This window comes from Pimephales promelas, chromosome 1, assembly GCF_988280905.1.
Source record: "Pimephales promelas chromosome 1, fPimPro1.hap1.1, whole genome shotgun sequence".
NCBI lineage: Eukaryota > Metazoa > Chordata > Actinopteri > Cypriniformes > Leuciscidae > Pimephales > Pimephales promelas.
In genome coordinates this window covers 23,424,914-23,449,181 of record NC_142769.1, presented here as the reverse complement: position 1 = coordinate 23,449,181, position 24,268 = coordinate 23,424,914, and the positions used below count along the sequence as shown (strand labels likewise).

The 24,268-nt window shown below is 37.2% G+C and overlaps 2 protein-coding genes across 2 annotated transcripts; both read left to right on the top strand.

The window, feature by feature from the left end:
• The first annotated feature begins 489 nt into the window (after positions 1 to 489).
• Positions 490 to 5,624, top strand: slc25a44b (solute carrier family 25 member 44b). Its single transcript, XM_039658011.2, has 4 exons — positions 490 to 628; positions 1,951 to 2,608; positions 3,597 to 3,724; positions 5,121 to 5,624. The coding sequence occupies exons 2-4, from the start codon at positions 1,990 to 1,992 to the stop codon at positions 5,310 to 5,312; spliced, it is 939 nt and encodes a 312-aa protein (XP_039513945.1). The 5' UTR covers positions 490 to 628; positions 1,951 to 1,989; the 3' UTR covers positions 5,313 to 5,624.
• Positions 5,625 to 12,537: 6,913 nt separating this feature from the next.
• Positions 12,538 to 23,592, top strand: crabp1b (cellular retinoic acid binding protein 1b). The gene is made up of 4 exons (XM_039658036.2): positions 12,538 to 12,759; positions 14,856 to 15,034; positions 19,223 to 19,336; positions 23,162 to 23,592. The coding sequence occupies exons 1-4, from the start codon at positions 12,690 to 12,692 to the stop codon at positions 23,210 to 23,212; spliced, it is 414 nt and encodes a 137-aa protein (XP_039513970.1). The 5' UTR covers positions 12,538 to 12,689; the 3' UTR covers positions 23,213 to 23,592.
• Positions 23,593 to 24,268: the final 676 nt, after the last annotated feature.

Genomic DNA, 24,268 nt, shown 5'->3' with positions numbered 1-24,268 from the left:
CATTTGTTATTAATGCATGAGCAAAATATAGTTGCAAAATAAAGAACAAGAAACCAAATATAATATGGGCGCACTTTTGTGGAGGTCATTTCACCAAATATTTCTTAAATTGAATGCCTGCTTAGCTTTTACTAAGTGATTTAAACCTGACATTGATCGAGGTCATTTGTAGAAACACAATGGTTTTATGGAAGGTAAGATAGACTGGTTGCAACGTAACGTTACCAAGCCAGTCTGTTAGCCGGTGCGCTTTATATTCATAAATAACAATAATAGCATACTAAAACATCAGTAACGCGTGAATCATGACACTTGCCGGTTTTCTCATGAACATAAAATGCATAAATATTTATGAAGACAATGTTTTTTGTTTGTTTTGTTTTTCCAACACCCCGGTCGATGCACTTTAACCTTTAATGGAGAGGCAGATCACCGTGCTATGATTGGTCAGTTCAATGGAGTGACGCAGACAGCGTCATATGCCGACATCACCATCATTCACTACCGTACCGACCTGATCTACCATTCTGTCCAGTGAGCGTCTCTCTGTCTGCTACTGTCCTGTGCTGAACATGTACACAAATGTTAACCTAAATATGCTATATGACTGAATCATCTCTGCTGCACGGTAAGACGTTCACTGGTGTTGTTGACGTGTAACCAAGCTGAGCTCATAGATAATAAAGCTGAGCCCGGCAATCTATTGAGCCACATGAGATTTGCGCTAACTAGCCACTAAGTTAACGTGTTACATATGCTATTAAAGCGTTATTAAAACGTCTGAACTATCTGATTCGTCGACCCTGACACTGATTATCTGAACATAACATCAGAGAGCAGTATTGTGTTACAAATATTGTGTTGCAGTCTGTGGTTAACACCAGCACCGGTAACGTGAGTTACAGAAAACCTGCAGCAGTTAGCTCAGGAATGTTGACTGAAAGCTAATGAACACTAGCTGTGTGGCTCTGTAAAGAAACAATGCTTACTGGATGTTTGTAAGAACTATTTGAGCAAACTATTACAGCTTCAATCAGAAACAATAATCTTAAAGGGACCGTTCAAATGAATGTTCAGTCATCATTTGCTTACTCTCATGTCGTTCCACTTTCATACATAACTTTCATTCCACTTTTCAACATAAAATAACATCTTGAGAAATGTCTCAGTATTTTTTTATTATTGTTCTCTCGGATCATACAGCTTTGATATAGAGACTGTTATTTAGAAGTTCCTTGCATTTGGATGACCAGATCCTCATGAAATTTTTGACCGTATTAGTTTAAAGGGATAGCTCCTTTGCTCGCCCTCAAGTGGTTCCAAACCTGTATGACTTTCTGTCTTCTGTTGAAGAGGATGGCTGGTAACCAAAAAGTTGATGGCACTCGTTGACTTCCATAGTAGGTAGGTAAAATAAAAACACACTATGGAAGTCAATGGCTATTACTGTCTGGTTACCACCATCATTCTCTAAAATATCTTCTTTTGTTTTCAACAGAAGAAAGAAACTAGTTTTGAACAAAATGTGGGTGGGTAAATTATGACAATGTCCATGTTAGGGTGAACTATCCCTGTAATTATTCAAATTTAAAAGGATTAACTCAAAAATGAAAATTCAGTCATCATTTACTCAGCCTCTTCTTATGGAAACTTGTTTCCTCCAGGTAATAAAAATAATAGTAGTAATAATAATAAAAGTAATTGTAACTTTTTGTCTCACAATTATGGCTTTTTCTCACATTTGTTAGTTTATATCTCATAATAAAGAACTAAGAACTTGCAATTGCAAGTTTATATGTTTCAATTCTGAGAAAAAAATTCATAGATGTAAAATATAAACTAGAAGTGAATGGTGACTTAGGCTGTCAATGCTGCCTCTACTTTTGTGTTCCCCGGAAGAAAGAAAGTTTGTCCCTTGAAGATGTTTATTCATCCCCTGTTATTTCCCAGGTGCCCTGGGACGGATGTTGGGCGCTGCAGGCAGGAAACATGCAGCAGAAGCGCAACATTCAGATCATAGAATGGGAGGACTTGGACAAACGCAAGTTCTACTCCTTTGGAGTATTCATGACCATGGCCATCCGTGTCACGGTCTACCCGGCCACGCTGATCCGCACCAGGCTGCAGGTTCAGAAGGGGAAATCTCTCTACACTGGGACCTACGATGCCTTCTGTAAGATTCTAAGAGCCGAAGGGCTTAGAGGACTTTACAGGGGCTTCGTGGTGACCACGTTTACACTCATATCAGGACAGGCTTACATAACCACTTACGAACTGGTAAGGAAATATGTTTCCAACTATTCTAAGGACAATACGCTAAAGTCATTAGTAGCAGGAGGCTCAGCGTCACTGGTGGCCCAGACCATTACTGTTCCCATAGATGTCGTATCACAGCACCTCATGATGCAGGGCCAAGGGGAGCATCTGACCCGCTTTAAAATTAAACCCGAAGCAAAGCACTCTGTATTTTTCGGCCAGACGAGATACATTATTGGGCAGATGTTTGCTGCAGATGGCATTCGTGGGTTCTACCGAGGATATGTGGCATCTCTCCTCACATACATCCCCAATAGTGCTGTTTGGTGGCCGTTCTACCACTTCTATGCAGGTACGAAATGTAACCATTGTAATGACCTTAAGCTTTGCATTTTTGGGTCAATATACACTACCATTCAAAAGTTTAGGGTCAGTAAGTTTTTTTACTGAGGAAATTAATACTTTTATCCAGCAGAGATGCATGCAGTTGTTCAAAAGTGACAGAGCAAAGACACAGCTTAGAAAATTCTATTTTAAATAAATACTTTTATTTTGAGCATCCTATTAATCAAAGACACCTAATTTAAAAAAAAAAAAAAATGAATCACAGTTTCCACAAAAAATGAGGCCGCACAATTTTTGGTAACGCTTCCTTTTACAGTCCAGTTACCCATGTAAATACTACAGTATATGTACTTATTTTAGTAACTACAATTACTGGGTAATAACTAGTACTAACCCTGAACCTACCCCTGTTCCATGTACTTACCTTATATTAGCCAGTACTTTCTAGGTAAGTACACTGTAAGTACTGTACTGTAAAAGGAAGCGTTACCCAATTTTTTTTCAGCATTGATAATTAGATTATAATTATTTCCCCCTTGCAGCCAATCAGTATTATTGAATGATCAGCATTAGAATGATTTCTAAAGGATCATGATGCTGAAAATTCAGCTTTGTGATCAAAAGGATAAATTACATGTATTAAAACTGAAAATGTTTTATGTAAATTTTTATAATATTTCACAATGTTGCTGTTTTCACTGTATTTTTGATCAATTAAATGCATCCTTGGAGAGCATAACAGACAAACATTAAAAAACAAACAAATCTTACCCGACCCAAACCTTTGTTCTAGCTCTATATGTGTTTTTGAGTGCCAATGCCACTATTATGTGCTTTGAATGCTTATGTTTTGATTGTTAGAATACAAAACTGTTCAAAATTACATAGACACAAACTGTCTTGGGTTAGCATTAGCAATCCATATGACTCATTAAAGAGCCGTATAATGCCAGTTGTTGTAGATTAAGTTTAATTGGCTCCTACTGGCTCCACAGAACAGTTGTCTAAGATGGCTCCCAGTACCTGCCCTCATCTAGTGCTGCAAGCAATGGCTGGACCTCTGGCGGCCGCCACTGCCTCTACTGTCACCAACCCCATGGACGTCATCAGGGCCCGGGTTCAGGTCATTTCCTTTGCACTCAGTATTAAATCAGACAACAGATATGTATAGCTGGTACGAGTGGCTGAGTGTGTTTACAAAATAAGGAATAATTGACTTCAGGCCGTTGAATTCTTCAAAAAATAATGCACACCCGAGGTGGTAATGCGGTCACGATGCAAAGCTGAGTGGCTGTTACACCTCGGGTGTGCATTATTTTTCGGCCTGAAGTCAATTATCCCACTTATACTACAGTTACCACATCTCAAAACATTGTTCAGATGATGCATATCAAGATGTTTGTCAAGTTTTTGTCATTAAAACGCTCTTGTATGTAGGACTAATTTCTTACGCATCCAATCACATTCCTCCATTGCTAATTCCAAAAGGTCATTTTAGAGGTAATAACGGATGTTTGAGCCACTGATAGCAGACTAATGAATGATGGGGGATACATTTATGACTCGCTGAAATATTCGAAGACCGACTGTTTCCATCGACTGTCGCGGGTCTTAAACACCAACTGTGAATGCAGACTGTGAACTCAAACTGAATGCGCTGAACACGCGTTTGGGAATGATCAGTCAGAAGTATCAAATTACATTCATAACTGGCCTTAGTAGGCCTAAGTGCGTCCCGGTTTTATGCAGTTATTAGAGAGAGGAAAAGAGAGAGAGATGTTGAAATAATGAGAGAGAAAAGCATGTGCGTCAATATTATTATTTATTTACTAGTTAAATTTGTTTTAATTAATTTGTTCATTCTTGTTTTCTATAATTGACAGTAGATAACCCAATAAATGAAACACACAAAGCCCTTTTAACAAGTAGGCCTACCAATAATTATTTATTTGTTATATTATCAGGAATAATTACGAAAATCTGTGCAGTAGGACTATTCATTTATTTATATAGCCTATTCAGTTTAATTTTCTATTCAGTTTCAGTTCTATTATAGGCCACATACTTTATTTATTAAAAATGAACTGTATGTGTCCATTGATTGTGAAGTTAGACATCGGAAATTGCAGATCAAGCGCGTGGGGCTGCATGTTTTTTCTTGTTATGAATTGTATCCTATTTTCCGTTATTACAGTTAACTACGCACAGTGACATGGAACTGTAATGCAGTCAAACCTGCCTGAAACTACTTTAGCCGTGCGTTTCCCTGAAAATAATTGCACAACTTTAGAACGTTCTCAACCAATCAGAATCAAGCATTCAACAGCCCTGTAGCATAAACACGGATAACCAACACAATGAGACTGACTTGGCATTATATAATTATACTGTTATTTTTAAGTTGTTTTTTTTTGTGCTCTTTCTACAATTCTCTTTCAGCATTTTTTTTTTTTTTGGGGGACAATTTTTTCCTGAATGTAATACCTGACACCTAACTATCTGATGGTTTGTTTGTGCAGGTGGAGGGCAGGACATCAGTCATTGAGACCTTTAACCAGCTGATCAGAGAGGAAGGATTCTGGGGGATGACCAAAGGCCTCTCTGCTCGCATCATATCCTCAACGCCCACAGCAATAGTCATGGTGGTTGGTTATGAAACTCTAAAAAAGCTCAGCTTACGACCAGAGCTGGTTGACTCCCGACACTGGTGAAAAAGAAATAGAAACTTTACAGTGTCTGTCATCTGCCCTAATACTCTTCCACTCCCCCTTATTGTTCATTTTTGCCTTTTAAATCTCTTGCCTTGTGATGCTTCAGTGTGACACTGCTGGTTACTTTTGGGTGATTATTGTGATTTAAAAAAAATGTTTTAGCTAATAATAATGCAGCTTTTGAGCTCTTTGTTACTGTCAAGAAAAAAATGCTGCTCAGGTTTTTAATCGGTGTAAGAGGCACAAAAGTCTTTCTTGAATGAGTTTTTAAAAAGAATGTGATCAAACAGATTTAATGTTTTATTTAAAGTATTTTAAATGTCTTCAGGTGTTTATATTCTGATGGATATAAACAATATTTCTTTTAAGATATTTCATTTAGAGAAAACACTCCATTCGACTGTCCCCAAAATTGCATTTTATCCATAGTAGGTATAGTTTTTATTGTAACTAGATCTTCTAATGTGTACATGTTTTTCCTCTGAATATGCTTTCCATTGTTTTTTTTGGTGTTGGGATGTTTTAAGTTGCCAAAGCTGAGTAAATATATTTGAATCTCTTGATAGCCTATGCTGAAGATAATGAAAACCTAAAACTGATTACAAATGTATAAAGTTATATATATATATATATATATATATATATATATATATATATATATATATATATATATATATGTCCGTGTGCACTTTAGTATCATTTGAAAGTTTTTGAGAGCATAGTTCTCCCAAATATGAAAATGGTAGACTGAGTACAGTTGAGACATAGGTGCAGTTGAGACACCTTAAATAACTTGCGCGTGCAGCAAGCACAAGTTGTGATTTTTGCTGTGCACATGCATATTAGTGTCCTCTTTGATCGTGGTAAATTTGAACAATGGATGCATCTAAACGTCGCAATTAACCAGCATAAGTCACAAATGAAAATAAAATTTGATATTTGTGAGAATTAAAATATAAAATATATATTTACATAAAATATATTGTTTCTGTTTTATAAATTTATTATGTTTGCGATGAACGATTAGTTACTTTAAAGGGATAGTTCACCCAAAAATGAAAATTCTTTCATCATTCACCCACCCTCATGTTGTTTCAAACCTCTATGTGTTTATTTGTTCAGCTGAACACAAAGGAAGATATTTGGAAGAATGTTTTAATCAAACAGATCTCAATCCCCATTGACTTCCAAAAAAAAAAAAAAAAAATTTGGGTGAACTGTCCCTTTAACATCATTAAAAGTGGGTGTCTCAACTGTACCCATATGTGGTACAGTTGAGACAAAAGAAAAAACACCTTATTTTTATAAGCTAATTGTGGAAAATATAGACTACTTGTGGGTATTATTGATTGATAATATCTTAGTCTACAAGCTAATGAAATGTCATGTGGCATGTCATGTGGAAATTCACTTTCTTTTCAGTATCTATTTTTGATCAAAACGCAAAAAGTGTCTCAACTGTACTCAGACAACCCTACTTACTGTCACGCTATTTTTCTTTCTTCATTGGGACTCATGAGGCAATAAGCTAAATGTTTGAGTTGCTCGCTTTTATGTAATGAAAGTGAATGGGAATTAGGGATAGCCTGGTTGGAAGGGGGGGGGGGGGTGTTCACCAAAGATATATTTTTTTTAACCTAGATTTTTGTAATCATTAAGGTGTCTAGAAAAGGAATTTTGATGTTCCCCACGCAAATTATTGTCCCATATGTGATTTTTTTGTCTCATCTTTTGTGTCCGTGCTTGATTTTTGGCTGCGGAAAAGGCCTAGGACTGTCAAGCTCTAAATGGACAAATTAGCATCACAATAGTACATCAAAATATCCATATTATACTTGTGCATACAATAGGTTTAAGGAATTGACTGGAATTAAAGTCATTATTCACTGCAAATCTTGCTTGTAAGCCATTTCTGCTACAATTCTTTTGTTGATTGGGGGAATGATGACAATGTTTGGGTGAACTATCACTTTAATAGTGTTTTAAACATATGATGCAAGTGGAGTGAATTGTGGGGCAATTAAGATTTTTTATTTATTTACCATATCTCTTATATATGCTGGCTGTTTGCAAGGCCTCCAAATTATTATTTACCTATAAATTTTGCATTGGCAACGTAACTGTATACTGCCGGACAGCGTTTAACAATCATGGCCATGGACTCCGTGCTGTGTGTTTCGACTTGACACCACTAGGGAGCAGTCACTTATAAAGAGTTAGCGGATGCTCTGCTCTAGTTTTATAGACATGCCTGATAAAGTCATGACAATCATACTAATTATATATTTAGCAACTGCTGCTCTTCTGTGGTGTTTTACTTGCAGGTTAATTGTAATATCATTTCAGCTATAGGGCAGACAGCAAATCAATATTAGCTTTGAATAATTTAAACTTGTCTATAGGGAAATCTGTGTTTATTTGTGTGAGCATCAACAAATGAATAGTTTATTGTATAGATACAAATATCAATACAGTAAAAACCTGAGCAAAGAATTCAGAACTTTTGATTACTTTTTTATCATTTTAAATAAAATGTCAAATATGATGTAATATTCACAATGTCAACAGGTATCAGAGTAAATTTCTGAAACGCTATCCATGCATAGCTGTTAATCTAAGTACATATAGCAAATACTATACTCCTCAATCAGGTGGCCTCGAGATTACTTAAATTATTTAAAATGATACAAAATAAACTGGTTTTATTTTTATTCACCTCCTAAACAACTCATATCTTATCTTGAATATATGAAAAATGAGAAAGCCTAATTTTAATAGTATGATTTCTAGAGCTGGAAAATTAACATACTTTTTATTTTCACTGCTTATTTGTTTTCATTGGTTCAGCTCTGCTTCATGCTTTAAATATATTGTTTTTTTCATTACATAATTTCCCACTAATTTCAAGCAGTTAGGGAGACAATGTCTGCAATGTTTATTTTGCATAGATCATACAACAACATAAATATAGCTAAATGCACAAGCAATGGCATGCAGCGCACTGATAGGTTGTTATCTCTTCAACACAGCAGCAGAAAACCAAAGCAAGTGACCAAAGATTTGACCATTTAGGAGGAGTATATTCATTAGTTCAATTTCAGGGCAAGTGCGCTGCCCCCTACAGTGTGTTTGTCTTTGGGCAGTAGAGCTTCTTTCTGCTCTGATTTAATGATTAGTGCCAGGGCAGTGCTTCTCTAAAGCCCGAGGTATGTTTCCCTGCAGCTGCATTCATATGATGGTGCGTTGTGCTTCAAATCAAACTTTAGGGGTGAGGAAGGAATGATATTACACATTTCGAATCCCAAGTTTGCAAGATCTCATTATTTTTTTTCTGTCAGTTGGAAAGCTTTAAAATTTTGATCAGAGCAACCTTCAGTTTAGGCTCAACCTCAAAAGGTTTATTTGCTCAGTTGTGAAAAAACCAGACTACTTTTATACAGACTACCAAAACCACCAGACTACCAAAAATATAAACTTTGACAGTGAATGTAAAACACACAGCATGGCATTTATTCACTTATATATGCACGCTTCCCTAGATTTGAATGCATATAATTAAATCATAATAGAACAATGGCCTGTTATCAGCATGCTAGCTGCAAAATTTTGTGATTGGGGTGCAACATGCAGCTGTGATTAACTAATGCTGTGATAGGGTCTCCACCCTCAGGCCAGGAAAGTGCTGCCAATGATCAATGTCTCAGCCAGAACACAATGGCGCAGACTTCATCACTGCGGCCAAAACCACTATCTTGCGCCCGCAGCGACAATGGACCGTTGAAAAGAGCATTACTGTCCTTTCACATTAAACACAATTTATGAAAATATATTATCTTTTTTTTTACTATTTAATACTTGTTGTTCTATAAAAAACAAATGGGAATCCCGCACACTATCGATACTTGCAAAAAGTATAAAAAAATATTTATTAGCCGGTGTGCTATTTTGTCTATAAAATATTTATTTTTTACAATAATGTCATATTTACATTTATTAAAAAAAAATTATTTACTTGTTTAAAGGTATTTTAAAAGGTTTATGTTTTTGTTTTGCAGGTCTGCTAGAATAGAATTTTCTCATAATATACAGTACATTTCAGGATCACCTCTTTTCTCACACTGTCTGAAACGGTTCGATAAAGGATTTGGTCTCTAAACCCCTCTTTTCTGCTCTCTTTGGTAAGATATCCAAGTCTGTTGTGATTGGTCGGCTGCTAACAGCGCGTGTCAGAAACTCTATGGCCATTTCCTAATCTGAATTCCCCCTCCAGACACTCCTCAACGCTTCTATCCACAGTGAAACAAACAGTAACGAGGGTATCAGTTTTACCGTATCAATTTGAGACTAATTCTTCCTTACAAGTGCATGCAAAGTGGATATGCTTTTCCAGAACAGAAAACAGCTTCTCGACACGTCGACAACACTAACCAAACTCTTTTAAGCCTCAGCAACTGCAGTGTTTGAGGGCGGGTCAAAGTAGACGTTCCTTGTGGGCAGCCAATGAAGAACAAAGGCTGGCTTTATGCAAATGTGTAACGAACCTAATCTTGGAGGATGTTACAGTCAGTTTAGAATCGGTCCTTTCTTTTGGGAGACAATAGGCCTCATTCATAAAATGTTGCGTAGAAACCAAATGTGCGTACATGTGAATCAGAGAACGAACATATGCACAAAAAAAGTGCATACGTCTCTCTTCCAGATGTGAAATCTCACAAATGATCTTGAAATTGTGCACAGCTGAATGGTTTCAGATCTCCACCTTATAAATGCCGGCCAATTAATGTCATTAGCATATAGAATGACATCAGCCCGCGTCCAAATCCTTTACTTGAGAATGGCAAGCGGCAAGAATTGCTTCGATTTCTAGATACCCTTGCCAACATGGAAAAGTGCGTATACACGTGCTTAAACCCTGATGTGGCACCACATCAAAGACCGTTTTTACGAATCTTAACATTGGCACACTAAATGAAACCTTATTCTAAAGTGTTACCAAATCAATCTTAATGAAAGAATACTGCTGAGAGAAACGTTCAATGATAAGCATGGGAGATGGGACAACCCGATCTCACGACCAAGTCGTACGAATTCGACGAATGATTAAAAAGTGGCTAATTCGTAACAATGCATACGACCTCACTCGTACGAATTAATACGATATTGCTAAATCGTACATATTTTACGAATTGGCCAATTCGTATGAATTCGTACGAATGACCTACCCCTTACCCCGCCCCTAAACTTAACCATCACGTGGGTTTAGACAAATCGTACGAATTAGTACGAGTGAGGTCGTACGAATTAGTACAAATTAGCCACTTTTTAATCATGCGTCGAATTCGTACGAATTGGTCGTGAGATAGTGTTGGATGGGAAGATTGCAGGCTGAGGTCTAAAGACTCAATCACTGATTAGTCAACATAGATAAATGATCAAGCAAAGATCAGATGGACGAGAGTTTGATGTACTGCTCTTCATAGTCAGACGCCCAGGGCATTGACGCATACTGTCCCACTGGGAGTGACTTCCATTAGGTACGTTTCTGAGTGAAAAATGACTGAGCATAATAGATACCCTAATGAGTCTGGGGGTCTCTATATCTATGACATCAGTGGACAGGGTGTTGTCACACTAGGCCATGTCTCTTTTGCTAAGCTGGACGGTGATGGATGTTCTCCATTAGTGAACGTCGATTGGTGATTTGTGATTTGATCTGGTATGACCTCAAACCAGGTCCATCTGAGCCCTGATGGGAAGCTTTTAAAATCTAGGTTGTTAAACAGACAAAAGGGAAGATGAAAACTTTCATTTGAAAACATGAATTAAAACATTAACAATACTTCTACAGCATTTATTAATCTTTGTTAATGTTAATCTCAGCATTTACCAATACATTTTAAACATCAAAAGTTGCATCAGTCACACTTTATATTAGGTTTTTAACTTGGATGTACTTATTGTGTTCGTGTTGAATTTGTAAAACACTTGCCGCTATTGAGGTCGGATAGTTAGTTTTAACTTAACTGGGTTACAGACCGGTGTGAGGGAAGGCTTAACAATGCAATTATAGTAGTTGATTAAAATGTATAATTAAGTTCAGTGTAACATGTACACAATATAAGAGCATTGCATCAAATGATTCATTTAAATTTTAGTATCACTAATGATTAATGAATTGCTTTTTGTTACTTCTTGTTAGTTATTACATGAACTCATGAGAGCTTATTGTAAAGTGAAATAAAAGTACTGAAAAGCAACAGTCCACTGTTACTGCAATAACACGTCACAATACATTGCAAACTTTAAACGTTCTGCAGGTTTTTGAGGAACAATTGCCCTCCACATGATGGTCTTGGCATAGCGTGGTCTATATCAAGGACCACACATTGGCACATTCACCAGGGCCTTATAAAAACAAAAGAGAGAAAAGATACATTCACAAACAGCATAATCTAAAGGCCCATACCAAATCAATTGATTGATGGGACAAACAGTGGCTGATGAGGGTGTGCGAGCGAGTGGATGGGTCCGTCCCCTTCTCCGGGAGACTTCCTGGAGAAATGACAGAGTGCTCTCTGCCCTCTCTTTACATTAATTATCAACCGCTGTCTCAAAGGCACTTTGTCAAATGAGATAAATGAAACAACATCGGGACAGGAACAAATCAGACTGTCGAGCAGGGGAGGGAGGAGTTCAGCCTGGGGCCCCTCTTTCTCTCCTGGGGCTCCTGTCCTTCTCCTCTTGGGAGGCAGGATCCGGGATGAATGGGTCTTCATGGGAAATGTGTTGATGGTTGTTTTTAAAATGAGCTGTAGGTCGTTTAAAAGAGAAACAAATTGACAATCTAATGCAGATCCTTGAGTATACACTCACAACTTCAACAGTCGCATATATTCGTGAAAAATAATTAACATTCAGCACTTCGGAATGGTTTTTTAAAAATGCACGGGCAGAAAATGAAACCTATTGCTTACATTTATATTCATCCAAAGGTTGCAGAACTGGCAGAATGATGAAAAGACTTTATAAGAGTGAACTGACTTCTTAAAGTCTTTAGGAGCTTTATATGAGAATAGATGCGACAGCTCGGATAGTATTAAAGCAATGAATTCAAGGATGTGAGATGAATGAGAAGCGCTAGAGAATGGCTCCTGTAAGCCATTACATCCATCTGGGCGGGAGGGAGGGACCACTGACGTACGTCACAGATGCTTGCTATCAGCAGTGGTCCAGGAGACAGTAGAAGAGACCGTGTGAGAAAGAGAACAAGAAAAGAGACGGGGAGACACCGACAAGTTCTTAGATCTGAAAAAATAAAAAGGGTTGGAGATCTATTTTGATTTAGAAGGGTTTTTTTTTAAGTTTTAACAGGTCAAGATGCCTAATTTTGCTGGAACCTGGAAGATGAAGAGCAGTGAACATTTTGAAGAACTCCTGAAAGCGCTTGGTAAGCGATCCTCTCAGTTTATCCTTCAATGCGTGTGTTGTAGGTGATCACTAGACTATTTTATCCTGTTGTTTAGGCCGCGTCCAGGATCCTCTCTTCTGATGCTGTTTCGTCTTCAATAGCATATTCATGGATTAACTAGTGTGAAGAGTAAATCACAATTATTTTCGGGCTGTTGGACTGCTTCTTCAGTCTCTTTTGTTTCTTTGACAGCATGTGTTGCCTGGATTCGTATTCAAATTCTCAAAGCTAGAGAGACAGTGCAAGAGATTTAGCAAGGGCACGAAAATGCACCCACTCAGTGGATTTCTCTTTTCTTCAAAATTAAATTAAATCTAATGGCTTAATACCAATAACCATTTTATGAGGCCCCCTGCAAATATGGTTTGGTCAAAGTTTGTTCAGAACTTTACACTACCATTCAACTACTTTACACTACCATGTTTCTGAGAGACGATTTTAATGTTCACAGAGGCAGCATTTATTTGATTAACAATAGAGTTAAAACTAATAATGTACAATCATTAGTCCAGTTTTCAGTGCCACATGATCCTTCAGTTCTCAATAAACATTATTATTATTGTTTTTATTATTGTCTTATTATTGTTTATGTTGAAAACAGTGGTGCTGCTTAATAGTTTTGTGGAAACCATGATACACTGTGGTTTAAAAGGACAGCATTTCTGTAGCCCTCAAACCGTACTAACTTTAAAGCCCTTAATCCTGTAATTGTGGTGGACAAATGTGGGCACAGAGGACACAGGTGTGATCCTAATTTGTATTTATTATAAATGTTATATCACTGTCTTCGATAAAGTTTTGTCTATCCATTTTTGGTACTCTTCTTTATTTTGGGGGTATTTTTGAATTTATTTACTTCAAAAAGTACCATATTTTCTATGTAAATTGTGCTTATTTTTATGTTTTATTTTTTTTTCAACTACATTAAAATATGATTCCAATAAGTTGTTAGAGCTAAAACCTAAAGATGAAGTGACTTTGCTGTCAACTGATGTCTTATTTTGGCTTATTTTAGAATGCTCTAAATTACAGTTTTTCACATTCATTTCTATGGGTTCCCTTTTTTGACCCAAATACAAGATTAAGGAGGTTTTTTTTTTCACCCACTTAACATTGTAGAATTGAGTCAAGAAAAATTGTGTGTTTTCAGGAGGCAAACTTAGGAAAAGGAGCCAAGTATTGTACCGCTCAGATCAAGAGAAGTATTTAAAAAAAAAAAAAAAAAAAAAAAAACTATTTTGCCGACATTTGTCCAGAATACGGTTTTAGGGTTAAAATGCAGAAATCTTTTGTAAAATTATAAATGCCTTAACTGTAACTTTGAATCACTTTCATTCTGAATAAAAGTATTAATAAAAAAAGTGTGCATATTAAGAAATGTCATCTTTTCCAATCAAAAAATAAAGTAATGGTGAGTGAAACTGATGCCAGAAAAGCCTCTAAATTGTTTCCAAACACAAAGAGAGAAATTTTGGGATGGAGAGGAATGAGAATTGAAATATTTATGAAACTGATCAAACAGTTACTCACCCTAATAGTTTACACCACAATCCTGTGCCAAAAATGTACAATTAATCCTAGAATTTCAACATTGTCCAAGAAGGGACTATACAAGACCAAGAGCCGTGGCATTCCTTCCAGTCAACACCCTGTCATTACAACTCCTTATTTCCAACATCTGTTGATAACAATCTACTCTGTGGTCACTTGCAAACTATTTATGCAGAAAATGGCATACCACCGCTGCATGAATGCTTGCTTTGCCCCAGTTATGGCTTGGAAAAATGAACATCAGACACATTAAAATCATGAAAGCAGATCAGATATTCCCTTTTCCCCAGTATCTATTGCAGCAGATACAAATAAATGATGCAAATACCGTCTTTAGGGAATTATATGAAAGTGGATAATTACAGCACAGTCGAGAGTGATGAATGCTCATGGAGTTATTTGATTATTTTTTGCGTATAATAATCATTTTAATTGGAGACATTTATCCACTCTGTCTCAATGCATAGAGCTCAAAACATTTACATAAGCAAAGTGACACATTTGGCATGTTTTGTGCAATGTAGGCGTGAACGCCATGCTGAGGAAGGTGGCCTGTGCCGCAGCTTCCAAACCACACGTGGAGATCCGTCAGAACGGAGAACAGTTCTACATTAAAACCTCCACTACCGCGAGGACCACAGAAATCAACTTCCAGATAGGACAAGAGTTCAACGAAGAGACCGTGGATGGGCGGAAGTGCAAGGTAAAACAGCTTCGGGGTTTTCTTTTGTTGTGATCAATATTTATATTGTACGGAGGCGTATTGTACGGAGCCCCTCTAGTCCCACTTTGGTAAAAAAATGTAATCATAACTATCTTGTGGCCTCAAGATAGTAACTCGTGGCCTCAAGATAGTAACTCGTGGCCTCAAGATAGTAACTCGTGGCCTCAAGATACTAACTCGTGGCCTCAAGATACTAACTTGTGGCCACAAGATAGTAACTCGTGGCCTCAAGATACTAACTCGTGGCCTCAAGATAGTAACTCGTGGCCTCAAGATAGTAACTCGTGGCCTCAAGATAGTAACTCGTGGCCTCAAGATACTAACTCGTGGCCTCAAGATAGTAACTCGTGGCCTCAAGATAGTAACTCGTGGCCACAAGATACTAAATCGTGGCCACAAGATAGTAACTCGTGGCCTTAAGATAGTAACTCGTGGCCACAAGATACTAACTCGTGGCCACAAGATAGTAACTCGTGGCCTCAAGATACTAACTCGTGGCCTCAAGATAGTAACTCGTGGCCTCAAGATAGTAACTCGTGGCCTCAAGATACTAACTCGTGGCCTCAAGATACTAACTCGTGGCCTCAAGATAGTAACTCGTGGCCTCAAGATAGTAACTCGTGGCCTCAAGATAGTAACTCGTGGCCTCAAGATACTAACTCGTGGACACAAGATAGTAACTCGTCGCCACAAGATACTAACTCGTGGCCACAAGATAGTAACTCGTGGCCTCAAGATAGTAACTCGTGGCCACAAGATAGTAACTCGTCGCCACAAGATACTAACTTGTGGCCACAAGATAGTAACTCGTGGCCTCAAGATACTAACTCGTGGCCACAAGATAGTAACTCGTCGCCACAAGATACTAACTCGTGGCCACAAGATAGTAACTCGTGGCCACAAGATAGTAACTCGTGGCCTCAAGATAGTAACTCGTGGCCACAAGATACTAACTTGTGGCCACAAGATACTAACTTGTGGCCACAAGATAGTAACTCGTGGCCTCAAGATACTAACTCGTGGCCACAAGATAGTAACTCGTCGCCACAAGATACTAACTCGTGGCCACAAGATAGTAACTCGTGGCCACAAGATAGAAACTCGTGGCCTCAAGATAGTAACTCGTGGCCACAAGATACTAACTCGTGGCCACAAGATACTAACTTGTGGCCACAAGATAGTAACTCGTGGCCTCAAGATAGTAACTCGTGGCCACAAGATACTAACTAGTGGCCACAAGATAGTAACTAGTGGCCACAAGATAGTAACTCGTGGCCTCAAGATAGTAACTAGTGGCCACAAGATACTAACTTGTGGCCACAAGATAGTAACTCGTGGCCTCAAGATACTAACTCGTGGTCTCAAGATAGTAACTCGTGGCCACAAGATAGTAACTTGTGGCCTCAAGATAGAGTTAGTATCTTGAGGCCACGAGTTACTATCTTGAGGCCACGAGTTACTATCTTGAGACCACGAGTTACTATCTTGTGGCCACGAGTTACTATCTTGAGGCCACGAGTTACTATCTTGAGGCCACAAGATAGTTATAATTAATTTTTTTTTTTACCAAAGTGGGACTAGAGGGGCTCCGTAGTATTGCATTCACTTGAAGAAAAAAAAATGTACTCTGTTTTTCTGAATTAATGAGTTAATTTTTCATGAGAAAATATTTTTTCTCTGTTTTTCTGAATTAATGAGTTAATTTTTCATGAGAAATTTTTTTTTGCTCTGTTTTTCTGAATTAACGAGTTAATTTTTCATGAGAATTTTTTTTGCTCTGTTTTTCTGAATTAATGAGTTAATTTTTCATGAGAAAAAAAGTTTTTGCTCTGTTTTTCTGAATTAATGAGTTAATTTTTTGTGAGAAAAAAAGTTTTTGCTCTGTTTTTCTGAATTAATGAGTTAATTTTTCATGAGAATTTTTTTTGATGAATTAATGAGTTAATTTTTCGTGAGAAAAAAAGGTTTTGCTCTGTTTTTCTGAATTAACTCGTTATTAACTCATAAATTACATTATTAATTAAATTATTGTTTATGAAACTGTTAAAAGTAACTTAATATCACATTTTAATCATGCTGATTTTTGGAGGAGAAAAACTGAAATGGCACTCTTCGTGTGATATTGATTAACTACATAAAATGATATAAATATATACATTTTCTAACCCCCAAATCTTGAATTTTGTGATCATTCACATGCATTTATAAATACATTTTAGGGTCTTGATGTTTGTCAATAATATGAAATATTTAATCCGGAAAGGGCAAAAAAAAAAAAAAAAAAAAAAAACAATTGATAAATGAATGATAATCATAGAACCATTTTCCTAAAGGGTTCTTATTATTGAATCCTTAAAAAGGGTTCTGTATAGAACATTTTAGGGGTTCCAAATACATAGCGCTGATAGAACCTTTTAAGGTTCTATATAGAACCTTTTCTTTTAAGAGTGATACTGTTGTAAAAAGCACTAAAGTCTGGGGTCAGTATTTTTTTTTTCAGCTATACATTAAATCGAACAAATTTGACAGCAAAGACATTTATACACTCTAAAAAATGCTGGGTTGTTTTAACCCAATTTTGGGTCAAATATGGACAAACCCGAAATGTTGGGTTAAAAATGTAATGTAAAAATTTAACCCAACGGCTGAGTTAGTCCATATTTGACCCAAAGCTGGGTTAAAACAACCCAGCATTTTTTAGAGTGTAATATCACAAAATATTTGAAATAGAGATTTCTATTTATTAAAGAGTCCTGAAAAAAAAATGTATCATGGTTTCCACAAAAATAGTAAACAGCACATCTGTTTTCAACAATTATATAACAAGACATGGTAACATTTTACAATTAGGTTAATTAGTAACATAAACTAAGAATGAACAATACTTCTTCAGCATTTATTAAGTTGAATTTCTTAGTTTCTATTAATTTCAACATTTACTAGTACGTTATTAAAATCAAAGGTTGTATTTTTTAACATTAATGCACCGTGAAGTAACATGAACAAACTGTATTTTTATTAACTAACATTACCAAAGATTAATAAATACTGTAACAAATGTATAGCTCATTGTTAGATCACGTTAGTTAACACATAATCTAATGTTAACTAATGAACCTTATTGTAAAGTGTTACTCAAATGTTTCTTGAGCAGCAAATCAGCATATTAAAATGATTTTTGAAGGATCATGTGACACTGAAGACTGAAGTAATGATGCTGAAAATACAGCTTTGACATCACAGCCACAAATTACATTTTAAATAGAATACATCAAATAAATGCAGCCTTGCTGAACATTCGAGATTTATTTAAAACAAAAGAACAAAACCAAATTCTTTCACCTGTTATTAAGGTCACAGATAGTTTGTTAAATTAGATTACAGGACACACAAGCGCATCAAAGCAATACTGCAGGCTTATCTAGACTAGTTTCAGTCACCCTTATGTCTTCTACCTTTAATCTCCTGGATTTAATTGGATCTGAGGGGATTCTGACTCAAGCGGTTGCACATTAGCACTCCATAAGATAATGTGTGCAACTGATGAGCACTGATATGACAGGATGTGTTTTTTTCGTGAGGGCACTGAGTTTTCCTTCTGAGCCTGTCGACCCATCAGAGGCTGCTGAAAGGGCAATCGGCGGTTGCAGGCCGAGCTGTCATGTGCTGGAAATCCCTTTTAACAAGTTAACCTTTATGACTGCTGCCATTTAACGGGCAAATAAAAGTAACCACAGACCTGGCACAAAATAAACATCTGTTTTTGACATAAATCGACACCCAGGCATTTTCTATTTAGATATTCGGCAGGGGCTATCTGGCATAATAAACATGAAATAAAACCTGTATTTAGTCATCCTAGATTTTAGTCAAGCAGAGAGGGTGAGTAATACAGATGAATGTGTGTAGAGGTTATATGTATAGCGGTGGTGGACATCTCTCCTCAGCCTATTACTTATGATTCACTCCCTCAAATCAATGACCTAAGAGGTTTCAACATTCAATGGAGATCATAATTCAAATGCAAATGGCCAAAGAATTCATCTGAGAGTAATTTGAATGTTCTTCCCTGGAAATAACTTTTTTTTTTCCAGAGTAGGCCTACTGTAGATGTAGATAAAGACGTGCATCTTCAAAAGACTACCATTAGACTGTAATTGTCCACAGAGCCTGGTCACATGGGAGACAGAGAACAAGATGACCTGCACGCAAACCCTTGTGGATGGTAAGGGCCCTAAAACGTACTGGACACGAGAGCTGAGAGGGAACGAACTCATCCTGGTGAGGAACTTTTCCATCAACACAACTAAAAATCATTCATTCTGTGTCTGGCACCCTTTATTCTGAGCCGAAGGCTGCGTGTTTCAATCTGCTTGGCGATTACTAACACCCGTGATAATCTGCTCAAATTCATTTATTTGCTTGGAATAAATTTAAAAAAAAATTGAAAAAATGCAACACTGGGTAAACATCTGGCCTTCTGTCTTTTATAGGCCAGATGGACAACAGTAAACTGGCCTTATAACTGAGGAGGTTTTATTACTGACTTTGCTGCCCCTGAGGGACATCAAATGCCTTCCTCTTTCGCTCAAGTATCTGTTGTAAACTTTAAAGCGGATTTAGTAAAGACTTGTGATGGTGAAACACTGTGAAATGTTTTTTACCATTCTTCACATGGGTCACTGAAAATATGTGCCATGAAAATGAGCATTCAGTAAAGCTATCTAACACAGTAGCAGCAGATCACCTGGATCTTCTGCAATTTTGCTGAAAGTCATGCCATGACATAAAGTTCATGCTATTTATTTATATGTAGTTTGATATGTGTAGGCCAAACTTAGAAGTTCACAAGGGCTCCATATAACACAAGTTATGACCGAGGCCCGATTTTGAATTCACTCACTATGCTTTATTCAGTAACCTCTTCAGCAAAATGCAGTACACTTTAGTATGCCAATACTTTTTTTTCAAAGCATTAGAAGCACAAACCAGTGTTGTAGTACTCGAGACTCGGACTCGTCTCGGACTCGGTCTCGAGACCATATTTTAATGGTCTGGTCTTGTCATGGACTCGTGTGCATTTGGACTCGGAATTGACTCGTACCCGAACATTTTTTTTTAGGACTCGGACTTATTCCCGAGTCCACTCGAGTTCAATTCAAAATATTTTTCATGATTATTAATGTATGTTAATAAAATATTTCTTTAAATTGAATGACACGCCCAGTGATTGGTGATTTTCTAATGCGCAACTGCACATGAAAAATTGTAATAAAATTACTTTTAACACCACCTACTATGTGGCCTTTTTACCCTAAACTGATCATATTTTTTAAACTCTAAGTAAATTCAGTAAAAAAAAAAAAGGATTTCTCTAAGTAAATAAAAGTAAATTAGGTAATCAACCCTCACTGGTCTTGGTCTCGACTCTGACTCGACCGTCTCTGGTCTCGGACTCGACTCTCTATGGACTCGGTCTTGACTCGGACTCGACTCTCTCTGATCTCGGTCTCGACTCGGACTCGGGTGAGGTGGTCTCGACTACAACACTGGCACAAACATCATATTTTTGTTGTGAGAACTATTTGTGATTATCACAGACAAGGCTTACAGTGTGGGATTTTTAGCGACATCTAGCGGTTCGGTTGCGAGTTTGCAGCATGTTTGCACTAAGGGCTCAGCCCACTGCTCACCCCTCTCTTTCGAAGAAGCTACGGTTGCTAAACATCTCGTCGGCTGAGACAGCAGAGAATAGCCATAGTAAGAAGAGATATAACGTTAATTTAATAAAATAATAGTAATCAGCTGATTATTTCACAAACGTAACCAGCACATGTATCCCCACAGAACTAACCCATAACACAGCGAGGGAGAACTAAGTTACATGAAACAATGCCAACTACATATTTATTTTACACCACTCAAAAAGGGAAAAGTCACTACTCACGGTGTTTATGGCTAGCTTCCAGCTTCCTGCTGCTTTTCTTTCAAGGTGAGGTAGTGTTGAAAGGCGTTCGCTGTTTGTTCGCGTTCGGTTACGGTAGAAACATGACGTAACAATATGGCGACCCTCATAGAGGAGTAAAATAAAAAAAATATGAAAAATATATATATTTTTTTAACATTGTACATTTTCAAAAACTCCTATAACTTTTTCTGTTTCAGAAAAAAGAGGCTCTTCTGAAGGCATTAAGATCAATTTCCAAAAGATGATTTTTTAAATTCCTCTTTTTAATCACCTTTAGCATGGGTGTGTTCACTTGTGCTAAGCGCTATCTACCAATCTTCTGGGTTTCCAAAAAGCTCTTTTTTAGTTTAATCGGACTATAGAGTCAGGGCCCTATTGAAGTTCCAGTTGTGTCTGACAAATGAATATGGAGTTTGGTTTTGGGGATGTTTGTTTTGGGGGATTTGGAGATGTTGATTTGACCACTCAAACTCTCCTCCTCACCAAGCATCACGTCCTCTTCCTGGAAGATTCGTAACATCTTTAGTTGATTGGAACTTCTTAATAATTGCCATGATGGTGGAAATCGGGATTTTCAATACTTAAGTTATTTTCTTACAGTCACTTATTTTCTATTGTTTGTGAAGCTCAACAATCTTTTGCTGCACATCAGATCTATATTCTTTGGTTTCACTCATTGTGAAGAATGATTAAGGGAATTTGGCCTTTGTGATTCCTCATATTTGTACTCTTGTGAATATTTATCATACATTTATCATTTATATTTATCATACATATTTGTCATAGCTAGACAATTTCATGTTCCTTGTCACCCTGGTGTACTAAAAAATATACTGAGTAACAGCTAAATTCGCAGCTCTTTTACTTATTTTTGCATAGTTTTATATTACTTGTATGTGTGTATTTTATTTATGTATGCATTTATTCTTTTGTCTTCGCATTATATTTAATGCTGGAATGCACGTCTGTTGAAAAAGTGATTTAAGAGACCCTTTCAGGCCCTATGTACTCCTATTCATGGAAAGTTATTGCTAAATAAATGACCTCAACAGGGAAATACGCTGGAACAGCACAACTCTTATTTTTGGTCTACATTAATGCGCTAATGGACCTTGACACAGTTGGTGGCATTACATGATGCAAGACAATGAACAACTGTATTTTTATTAACTAACATTTATTTAAAGATTAATAAATACTGTAACACATGTATTGCTCATAGTTAGATCACGTTAGTTAACACATTAACTCATGTTAACTAACTACTGTTGAAGTCACATCTGTGTCTTATTAGGCAGGGCAGTGAAATGGTGATGCAGCCGGCTCACATCACAATTTCTTTCCACTCATATCTTTCCATTCATGACCAGCTGTTTTGTCACGAGCTGAATAATCATGCCAAAGTGTTTGACCAACTGCAGCTTATTTTAAAAATGTCTCGATGCATACGCAATGGTATTTGTGATTTTGTTTATTGAAATGAATGTGTTATTCTTATAAACCATTTGTCTTCTCTCTTCATTATAAATGGCTCACTTAAACTTTCCTTCATCTCTATCTGTTTTTCCTTACCCGAATGATTAATGCGTGTGTGTTTTGTGTAAAAATGGCCACACGTTACCAAAAAGCTGGCATCATGGAGCAAAGTTACTGGCAGTGACCCAGAAAATACTTTGCAAATGTGTCTAATTGATCATGTTACATGTAGGAATGCTGGCGGTGTGTAGGGGCCTGACACTCCTCTCTCTAATGTCTCCCACGGCACCGCCGCACACACACCAGATGGCCTGTCCTAAGACCATTTTTTAAAAGAGTGTGTGAGGTGGTCCTGCTCTCTTCCGTCTCTGGAGCGCAGATGGTGTATGGTGTTGTCAGCTGCTCTAGTTCTGTGTTGGTGTGATTTTCAAACTCGTAAATGGCAGAGGCACTTCCTCTTAATTCGATCAATACATGGGTCAAAGCATTTCAGTGATGCACAATTTCATACAAAAGTTAAACATAAAAGAACTTTTGTACCTTCATTTTAAGGGTGTCTTAATGACTGCAAATGAATCATGGCAAACGAAATGAACTGTGAATAACACTGAAAGAATGACTGAGTTCATGGCATCCTCTGTCTGTTTGTCTTCATTGCTCAGACCTTTGGGGCCGACGATGTGGTGTGCACACGGATTTATGTACGGGAATGAGCACCGAGATGAACTGGATGGAGGGATATTCCGGCACTTGCAGCTTTGAAGGAATAACATTTTGTTCATGATTAACTTGCACTGTGTTTTGTTAGTTGACACTTTCTTCTGTTCTAAGTTGGAAACCATTTGTGTGCATTAATCATTAGATTCATTTTTATAATGTTTCTTATTAATTATAGCCTACAGTACAGTGTTAGTGGTGGGCTACAGGACCCTTGGGGAGGGCCGCACATGTTGGGGAATTGAGTGATCCTGTTGTTAGTAATTATATTCATGGTTATATCTGATAAACATTCTAGCACAGTTACAATGGTTCATTGCAGCAACGTCTCAAGAACTTAATTTAGGCCTACTTTACTTTCTTTTTCAGTCTCTGACCCTGCATGAAATAATAAAGACATGTACTTGTTAATGATGTGATTGTATTTTTTTGCAACCAACCAATTCTTTCTACTGAAAGATAATTGATAGCATTCAACTGTTTTTTTGTAAAATATTTTAAAATGTAATTTACGCCTGCATGCGGCAATTATTTGAGTCTTCAGAATTTGACACAGGGACGCACACACACATGCTCTCTCTCTCTCTTTATTGGGACATTCCATAGACATAATGGTTTTTATACTAAACTGTCCCCTTACACTAACCCTACCCAAATATTCTGCATTTTTAGATATTCAAGACTTAATTGTGATTTATAGCCTAAGCTGTGTTCCCTCATAAAAAGGTCAAAATTTATCCCCATATGGTCAAAATTTACTGGTATTACTATCCTTGTGTTGTGGGGGACATTTGGTTCCCATAACATAGGGAATACCACACCAGCCCGTTCTCATCCCAAGGCGTCATATACTGACGCTTTTGCCAATGCGTATACATCCAACGCACACGTCACCCTTTAGTGTAAATATGAGACGCAGATATATATGGGCCAGAAGGCGCCCCCTAGTGGTCTAACACTAACCCTACCTCAGACCTAAACCTACCCATAACCGAAGTGTGTTATATTGATGCTAAAGGGTGCCATGTGCGTTGGATGTATACGCTTTGGCA